Source organism: Lycorma delicatula, chromosome 6 (genome assembly GCF_047948215.1).
Source record: "Lycorma delicatula isolate Av1 chromosome 6, ASM4794821v1, whole genome shotgun sequence".
Lineage (NCBI taxonomy): Eukaryota > Metazoa > Arthropoda > Insecta > Hemiptera > Fulgoridae > Lycorma > Lycorma delicatula.
Window position 1 is genome coordinate 133,406,946 of NC_134460.1, and position 10,471 is coordinate 133,417,416.

General features: G+C 30.4%; 1 protein-coding gene across 2 annotated transcripts; it reads right to left on the reverse strand.

The window, feature by feature from the left end:
• Positions 1-201: 201 nt before the first annotated feature.
• LOC142326247 (uncharacterized) lies at positions 202-8,136 on the reverse strand. Of its 2 annotated transcripts, XM_075368559.1 has the most exons (6): positions 7,903-8,136; positions 3,574-3,798; positions 1,978-2,052; positions 1,353-1,427; positions 933-1,007; positions 202-306 (listed from the first exon to the last, which is right to left on the reverse strand). In XM_075368559.1, the coding sequence occupies exons 1-6, from the start codon at positions 8,082-8,084 to the stop codon at positions 252-254; spliced, it is 687 nt and encodes a 228-aa protein (XP_075224674.1). In that variant the 5' UTR covers positions 8,085-8,136; the 3' UTR covers positions 202-251. The 2 variants fall into 2 exon arrangements, with proteins under 2 accessions (XP_075224674.1, XP_075224675.1); XM_075368560.1 differs by lacking the exon at positions 933-1,007.
• Positions 8,137-10,471: the final 2,335 nt, after the last annotated feature.

The window sequence follows — 10,471 nt, forward strand, 5'->3', positions numbered from 1 at the left end:
TCCGTATTACGTTATTTGTCTGTTATACGTTGCGTTGCGAGCGATAACAACTTTTTTACCAATATTATGTTATTCTTCACCTTTTATATTTATTGAAGTTATTTATTATAAGTTATTTATTATCACCGGTTATTTATTGTAAGTTGTTAAATTTATAAGATTGATTATGGTTAACAAAAGAAATTCAACTTACTTATAATGTTTTTTTTTTATTTTTATCTTGTTTGTCGTTTTTCTAGTATTCTTGATTACTAGAAATTGATGGCTGACCCAGGCGTCTGTGGATTTGGTTGTTGCAACTGTTGTCTAAAAAAAACAACTATAAAAGTTAGTTATGAGAGAATTGAACACCCCAATCCAAAAGTTTGAAAAACCAAACTGAGCATTAAAACTAAACTTTATCTATTTAACCTACAATCTATTTACAAGTCAATCCGTTATATGCGTGCGTACATACATACCGTTTATCATTCATTTAATTATAATTAAATATTATGTATAACAACAAACTGAATCAACATTGATTGACGTTTTATTCAATTTGAAATAGAGTAATTTATTAATATTATCTGTAGGCATTAACAGTTATTACTATAATTAATTACACTAGAATTATGTAAGGTTACCGTTATAAATCTTGAAAGCAATTTTTATCCTGATTGACTATGTTATAGTTTGAAATCGGTCAATTTTCAAAACTAGTTGCTCTGATAACACCACATTTATAATAATACGCACTTTATTCATTATCATAAGGTATTGTATTTTAACGAGCTAATTATATACGGAACGTATAAAAGTATTAGGAATTCATGAGATCTATCTACCTTAGTCAGATTTACGTATATTCTTTTGTTTTTTTTACTGTTAGTAAAAAGTGATGCTACGTAAAGAGTTTTGGAAAATTAGATTGAAGTTGATATCCTACTTACTGTGTTGCTGCATTTCCGTTGAGAGAATTTAATCCTGGTGTTCCAAAACTGCCACTGGTTAAGGAATTTAGAGATCTGAAATGAAAATGTATAATTTTATACGAATATCATTTTGAAAACCTTTCATAGTGTTTCTAGTTAAATTGTGCAATCGTTTTTAATATGATATTTATTATAAAAATGTTCGTAGATTTAATATAACATTAATTGGGTCCCAAAAACGTCATAATTATTGAGTGTTTATCCAGTTGCTTAGGTCACCGAAACATATCAAATATTAAATAATTTTTTAATTATGATTTTCCACTTTGCATTTAAATTGATTTATATGTTACAAGGAGGCTTTTTTTTACTGAGAGTAAAAAGTGATGCTATGTCAGGAAGTTTAGAAAATTAAATTGAAGTTGATATCCTACTTACTGTGGTGCTGCATTTCCGTTGAAAGAATTTAATCCTGGTGTTCCAAAACTACTGCTGCTTAAGGGATTTAGAGATCTGAAATGAAAAAAAAAAATTTTATACGAATATCATTTTTGGAAACCTTTCAAAGTTTTTCTCGTTTAGTTGTGCAATCGTTTATCATCTATTTAATTATAATTAAATCTTATACATAACAACAAACTGAATCAACATTGATTGACGTTTTATTCACTGTGAAATAGAGTAATTTATTAATATTACATGCAGGCATAAACAATTATTACTATAATTAATTATACTAGAATTATGTAAGGTTTCCGTTGTAAATCTTGGAAGCAATTTTTATCCTGATTGACTCTGTTATAGTTCGAAATCGGTCAATTTTCAAAACTAGTTGCTCGCATTACACCGCACTTAAAGAAATACGCACTTTATTCATTATCATAAGGTATTGTATTTTAACGAGCTAATTATATACGTAACGTATAAAAGTATTAGGAATTCATGAGATCTATCTACGTTAAAGTCAGATTTACGTATATTCTTTTGTTTTTTTACTGTTAGTAAAAAGTGATGCTATGTAAGGAAGTTTAGAAAATTAAATTGAAGTTGATATCCTACTTACTGTGATGCTGTGTTTCCGTTGATAGAATGTAATCCTGGTGTTCCAAAACTACTGCTGCTTAAGGGATTTAGAGATCTGAAATGAAAATGTATAATTTTATACGAATATCATTTTGGAACCCTTTCAAAGTTTTCTCGTTTAGTTGTGCAATCGTTTTTAATATGATCTTTATTATGAAAATGTTCTTAAATTTAATATAACATTAATTGGGCCCCAGAAATGTCATAATTATAGGCCAGTGAAACGTAGTTAATAATAAATAATTTTTAACTATGATTCGCTTTACATTCAAAATAGTTTATATAATACAAGGGTATTTTCTGTTTGATTTAAAGTCACCTTGCTCTGCTGCTTCTGTAAAATAGTTTTTTTTGTCTTTATCATTCCTGTATAATATTTCACTTAAGAGTTGTAAATGATTGTGACTGGTCAACTACAGGCTAAATAAAACATTTGATGATAATCTAAATTCACATGTAAAATAGGTTAAATAATTTGATTTCAGTTTTATTGTAGGTCCATAACTTATATCATTGGTTTGTCCCTATAAGATTCTTTGTCTCTTTAAAGTTTGCTTACATAATATTTCCAAAAGGATCGGTTTTTATGATCTTCGTTTTATTATAACAAAGATGTTCATATAAATTACTGTTAATTTATTTTATACAACCAGAAAACAAAATTTAATTTTGCTGTAATTTAATGTAATTGCTAATAATTACAGAAATATTTTTTTGATTAGGTCGAATCCATAATTATTTCGTTAATTTATATATTTTTTTTATCCTAATATTGGAATTAAAATATTTGAATGGAATTTGTAATGAACCAAATGATTTAAAATTAACATGTTTGCTAAACTGAAATTTGAAAAGTAGAATACTTTTATTTATTTTTAAGTGATTGTTTATATAAAAATGGTCTAAAAATATTTCTGTTGCAGTTTTTAAGATAAAATTTTTTATTTAAAAAAAATATAAAGAGATGTAAAAAATAAAATTCATCAAAAGTTTTTTTTTAGTTTGATGTATGATGTCTGATTTTGTATATTGAGGACACATTTTTTTCTTACTCAGGGTAATCACAACAACTCTGTGTATTCAATCTCTAAACAAAGATATCAGAAGCATAGACATGTTAATAAATTGTCACGTGAAGCTCAGGTTAAGTGCATCTATATAAAATGACTATTTTTCCCTGAAAACTAATTGTTAAGTATAAGTTTCGGAAATAAGTAAAAAATGAACTGATCCTTCAAGATAAGCAAAGAAATTTCCCTTAACTTGGTGAGACAAGGGAATAATAATATACAATTCAATAATTTAATCGTATATTTTTAAAGTGGGTATATAAGTCTCAGTTCAATCGGCATACCTGTATAAAGTTATTACAAAAATTTCCCTACGTATTTTATACTCAATTTAAGTGTATTTAGTATATGTGTGCACGCACGCGCACACACACACTATATATATATATATATATAAAAGTGCACAATAGTTTGGTTGTAAATATTTAACAAACTTATTTTATTGGCCTTATAGTTAATTAGATTTTACATTAATCTTGTTTGATGTAATTTTTGTTATTTCTTACCCTAAATTTCCAAATCCTGAACCGGCCATTTCCCCAAATTTTCCACCAAATTGAGATTGGTTATTTTCAGGTTGAAAGGGATTTATAGATTGTGAGTACTGCATTGAATTTATCAGTTTAATTATCTGCGTTAACAGTTGCAAAATTTGTTGAAACTGTTGAGTTGCTAGGCCTGATGCTGCTTGTTGCATACCGGGTAGTCCGTTGAAACTTGTAGCCTGACTCCTAGGAATGCGTACGAAAACAAAAAATTCACTTCGTAATTAAATTTGCACAGAATTAATGATTTATGGATTACATTAATTACAATTTTAAATATATTTTTTTCTATCACGTTTTTTTAAGATGATAATAGATAATATTAGGTAACGTTTTTGTTTTTATTGTTAAGAACTAAGAATTCGTTTTTAGTTTTTTATAACTCCTACAAAACGTTTTAGGAGCAACATTTAATAAACTTTAGCGCACTTTCTTTTTCTGTAAAAATCTTTATGAAGGTTTTTTTACCTTTTTGCCATGTATATTTGCCAAAATGACTATAAAAATCATTGGAGTTGGAATTTAGAGAGAAGCAAATTTTACATCTTGTTTACCTAGCAATCTTCCGACTATGCTTGTCCGCTGGATATTCTGTAACGAGTATAGAGATCAACGTTTATCTCGCAATGCATGTATATATTTTTCAACTGAAATTTAGTCATTCGTGTTAAACGCTGAAAATTTATCTTAAGCAACGGGGCAAGAACCTTGGCCATATAATTGTTGCTAGCAGCTGATTTTTGTCGTATGAAAAACTTAAACCGATCGAATGCGGGTGGCTACATTAGCAGTAACTCGTTTAGATGTATTACAATTCATTAGCAGTAGATGGTTAAAATTGGGCGATTAAATGCACAGAGTGCTTATATTGTTCAGATTGAGCTTAGTGAGATTGCTTCATGTAGAGGGTAGGATGTTGTTCTGTTGCAGTATCTATATGATGTGCCCGTTGAACTGATTTTTCCTGTTGGAAGAGATTCTATTGTGGCTCTGATATATATATGATGTTGTGTGCAAAAGGGAACTTGATTGTGACTTCATTCGGCAGCTCTCAGATAATCAACATGTTGTCTGTTCGGTATTCAGAACTTGCATCTATATGTTGCAAGTTCATATTTTCAGCATAGATATCCTGCTAATCGTCATCTTGAGGTCTGGGATAAAGTCCAACGATTCTCTGGCACTAGTCCAATCCTTATTGGTGCGAATGTGAACGCTAAGTCGCTATTGTAGCGTAGTTATTTCACCACAGGCTTGAATGAGCGCTACCTATGTAACGTTCCGGTTGAGCAGAGTCGTTTCCCGTACGGCATGCTGATTAGAGAATATTTGTTGACTTCGTTTCGGCCAGGCTTCGGGATTTGCATCGGATTCTTGATGTCTTGGATTTCGAGGACTTGGCAGAAAGTTTGTCGGCGGCTTTCATTGACGCCGCCAAATGTTCAATTCTCCGTAGTTCCGGTCGAGACAGGCTTACACGGTGGTGTAGTAGGGAATTGTCAGCCTTAAAGAGGGCTGTCTGCCCTTTACGGAGAGCGTATCAGCCTGAGGGTAATTCGGAACGGCGGGCGGTCCTTGTTGCTAAATATACAGATAGGATATCTCAATATTTATTAAGTCAGGACTGCGAAGAGGGATCCGTGGCGTTCCTTTGTGTATGAGCAGGGGAACAAGGATCCCTAGGGAGCAGTATTTAGGGTCTTGGGACATAAACCATGAAAGAACGTTCTTCTGTTCGCTATCTCGACCAGGTTTGGTATAATTTCAGACACGTCTGAAATTTTAAACGTATATTGCTTGACGATTTACTGCCCGATGATAGTGAAGCTGGAGAGACCGCATACCATCTGCGGGTGCGGCGTGAGGTCTCTCAGTTTCGCGTGGATGCAGTGTCCTTGGAGATTACTGAAGCCTAGGTGCATCAAGCTATATGTAGTTTAGGTAGGGGTAAAGACCCAGACTTTGATGGAATAACGGCGGAGACTCTTGTTTGCTTGGTTGAAGTGAGTGTGTGAGAGTCGTCACAGGAGTGTTCAATAAATTTTTTTGTTTGGAGGATACTTCCCTGTGTTTTGGAAAAAGGGGATTTTAAAATTGTTGTTTAAACAAACGAGCCACAAGGATCCCTCTGTTAGTTCGTCATTTAGGTCATTGACGTTACTACCTGTTATCGTTAAGGTTTTTGAAAAGGTTGTGTGCCTGCAAACAAATGAGAGGCTAACTTAGCGAGGCTAATTGATGGGGAATCAGTACGGGTTTCGTCCCGAGAAGGTTACTGAAGACGCCATACTTCGTGTGATGAGTGTGGTAACAAGCAGTGAGGGGAATATGTCCTCGGAATTTTCCTTGACATTTCCGGGGCATTTAATAATTTGTGGTTGCTCTACGCCATATACCACTCCAGGCGATAAGTATACTGTGAGTGAATTGAAGGTTATGCAAAGTTACTTCAGTCATCGGGATGTGCTGCTCCGCGAGGGCAGCACATCCCGATGACTGAAGTCATGAGGTTGGCAATACGCTGTCCAAGGGATGTCCCCCGGGCAGTGTGTTAGGTCCTTTGTTGTGGGGGGTGAGTAATAAATGGATATTAATTAATTAATTAACATTAATGAACCTATTGCTATACTTATAGTAAGATCTCTGTTGTAAGGAATGGATATTAAGTTTATTGAGGTGGACTTTGAATATTAAAAGGCCACGGATGATTTGTCTATACGATCAGTATCGAAACTAGAAAACCATGTTAGAATTGAAGCTAAGACAACTATTAGAAATACTCGTGGTGAGGATTAAATGAATTAAATTATCTTGATAAAGCTGTTGCTGACACTTGTCCACTCAAATTTAAAAGAAACAAACAATTCAAACATTTATTCTTGTAGCACACCAAAAAGACGTATTGGACAACGAATCTGAAGCTCATTATTTCGATGTTAGGAACTGCATCGTCAACAATGTTTTCATATAAACAGTGTAGAATATGCAGCTGCTGCACCTGATTTGTTGAATTCTGAAGATTGTGAAATATCTTTTACAACGTTTTTTTTTTTTTTAAATTAGTTAATTTTTGTTATAATGATTCTTCTTTTTCTGCTTAGGAAGGTGGATTTTATAGAACGAAAATTTATGACTGTTAGGTTTTGCAAAAATATAATCAAAATTAAAACAAAATTCGAAACCCTTATTTTCTTTTTTGCCCGGGATTATAGTTCATTTTTTTGAATTTTCATTTTTACTTCTTTCCTTCATCAAGCAAATTTGTCCCTTTTTTCTAACCTTTCCGCATCTGTTTTTAATATTTGAAAAATAAACAAGAAAATACATTTCTACTAAAAAAAGCTCAATGTTTCAAATAACCATATTATGGGTACTACCTCCAAGTTTGTTATGATTTTTTCTATTTCATAATTTTCATAGCTTAAAGAAAAATCATATTCCAAAACTTATTACATTTTTTGAAAAAAATACAAATATTTCTATGCGTACTTTCCATGCATCTATGTAAAGTTTCGTACCTACAGTAGTAGTTTATCTCATGACTTACTGGTATAGATAAGTTTTTTAATCATAAATCATTTTTAAATCTACTCATTTAATATATAATTCATATCAGATAAGATTAGTTTACAGTTAAATTGAATATTTTAATTCAGTTTATCACTGTAAATGTTTATAATTATTTTCTCTACATTTATATATATATATATATATATATATATATATATATATATATATGAAAACATATATATATATGTACATAGTTTACATTCTTATTATCTCAAATTAACAAAACTCTTCCGGTATTTCTCTCAAAAAATACTTTCCACAAATATTTTTTTACGAATCCTTCATCTTGAATCTATATCATAGATTATTACCATAAGTAATAATCTATTTCTATTTTTTTTTTAAATATTAAGTTTTATGATTAAAGGTATTATAAAATAGATTTTCATACCAAGGCTATGTTTCAATTCATATCAGATAAGATTAGTTTACAGTTAAATTGAATATTTTAATTCAGATTATCACTGTAAATGTTTATAATTATTTTCTATACATATATATATATATATGTACAATGAAAACATATATATATATGTGCATAGTTTACGTTCTTATTATCTCAAATTAGCAAAACTCTTCCATGTATTTCTCTCTAAAAAAACTTTCTACAAATATTTTTTTACGAATCCTTCATCTTGACTAGAGTAATAATCTATTCCTTTTTTGTTTTTTGAATATTAAGTTTTATGATTAAAGGTATTATAAAATAGATTTTCATACCACGGTGATGTTTGTCTAAATGCTTGGGCAGCAGGTGACGTTTGTCCATATCCTTGGGCAGCAGCGTTCTGCAAACTATTTTGTGGTGACTGAGACTGAAACTGATTTGGAGGACTTGACGGATAACCTCTACCATAACCGGAAAATCCTCCTGGTGTTTGTTGTTGACTAGATCCAAACATCCCTTCTGATGCCCCGAAATATGTAGCCAGTAACAGGCTTAGGCAGATTAAAGTCGTGGAAGAAGCCATTTTCAGTTTATGATGTTGTTCACTAGATTAATCCGTTTTTATATGTTTACCAGAGGAATTTTATCCATTAATATTTATCAGTTTTTCTTAAGATTTTGTTGCGGCAGATCTGTCATAGAATTAAATAGGTTTATTTCTGTAAATTCATTACCATTTTTTAATTTCTATGATGTTCAACATTTTATGCATACGAAAAATCTATTTTATTCCTAGGAATCTTTATTTCTCTTTAATCTTCTATCTTCTTTCGGCATATTTAATGTAATTAATTTTAAAATATATTGTTTAATCTTAAGCTCTTACTGATTTAAATTCCTTTTTAGTTTGTATTGTATTTGCATATAGGCCTAATATTTTCATTGATATATATATTTGTAATTTACACCGCTTAAGGATTTATTCTTTATTACAAGTGTTTTAAATTATTAAAACTTTATTAAAAGCAGAATATAATTATTTGAATAATTTTTTTTTTTTTAATAATCCCTTATTATATATTTTTTACTCTACATTTATCTCCTTCTCATAAATATCTTCTTTCTCAGAACATATAAAGGTATTTTTGATTTGTTACATATATAAAGAAATTTAGCTTAAAAATATACAGGTCATCGAAAACAGTTGCAACAATTAAAAAAATCGATGTGGACAGCACATGACTTCCTTGTACAGCTCTTAAATTACATTTACACATTTTTTTTTAAAATGAAAAGTAGATAAAATTTTATTTCATTAAAAACTTCTGATATTTTTTCATACATATATTTTTTTTTTTGGGGGGGGTTATTATTGAATTATTATTCATAGTGAATTTTTTTTTACATGAGAGTTTAATAATTATTAATAAATCAATATATTTAATTTTCAAAAAAAAGTTAAAAAGCCTTCCATTTATAAGATCCAAATATTCCATTAATAAAATTTTATTTGGCTATAACTCTAGAACCAGTGAAAATAAGTACCACTGATGTATATTGAAAAGATGTCAATGAAGGCTTATTACTGCAGTTACTATAAAGTCAAAATCCAATTTTTATTTTTTTAGTTTGGGCTTTTTTAGATACTTTTGTTTCAGTTGATTACAATCAAAAGGGGTGCTGCACAACTTGATGTTACAACAGTCCTAAATCCAAAATTTCAACATACTACAGCTAATCGTTTTTGAATTACGCAAGATATAGCTTATGAATCCATTTTGACTAGTTTCGGCTTGACGTTTGTACATGCATAGAAACGTCACCCCGAAACTAGTCAAAATGGATTCAGGGATGGTCAAAATGAATATTTCCGTTGAAATCTGGGAACGGAAATTTTTCGCGATCACAGTACTTCCTTTACTTCGCAAGGAAGTAAAAATCGTATCTCAGAAACTACTAGCAAACTCTGCAAACATCTAGCTGATAATAATAGACTTCTACCCAAGTCCGCTGAATCATCGCAGGCGTAATTGTGGTAATATCTGTAAACTTGCGTTTTCCCGCAAATTGCTCAAGAAAGTAAAACGTTGCTGTAACGTTTCAACAAAACTGAGCGTTCTCACAATTTAGCCTAGGCTTTCGACGCGCTCTGAATGGATGATTCAAAAATAGTTGGATTGGGAAGTCGTCGTTCCTGTGCTTTGCCCTCTGAGAAACCCAGATTTGATACCACTTTACTTTTTCTAAGAGGATTCGTTAAAAATATTGTTTACAGTGAAAAAATCAGGATGTAAAATATTTATGATAACGGATCACCGCTGCTATTGCCACAGTTACGCCTGCGATGATCTCATATTGAAACATTCTAAGATACGTCAAAAAAAACTTTTTAAGTTGGTGAATTTTAAAAAAATATATACCTTTTAATTATTTCTAGTAGTTTCTGAAGTACGATTTTTTTAAATTGTTGCAATCTTTTACGATGACTGTATTTATAAAATTGAAAATGCGTACAAACATTCCGAAGTAATACTACGATCTTTTCGAAATCCTAAACGTAGACGAAATTTAAGTAGAATATTAGCAGTAAATGAAAAAAAAATTATAAATAATTGTTTATTTTTATTTAGCTTTGTGTTGATATATATATTATCTAGTAAACTCTGGAGAAGTTTTACACCTCAATTTGCAAATTAGTTTTACTTTTGTACTTTTTAGTATTCAGTTTTGTCTACTATGAGACCAAATTTAAAATACTGGTCATTAGCTATCGATATTAAGATATAGGCTATATTATACAATAGAGGTGAACTATAACGTTATGGTAAGACCTTTTTACTGTAAATTAATTTTTTTTTACATACTATAAAGTTAAGATCTAAAAAAATGATCATTTACTGA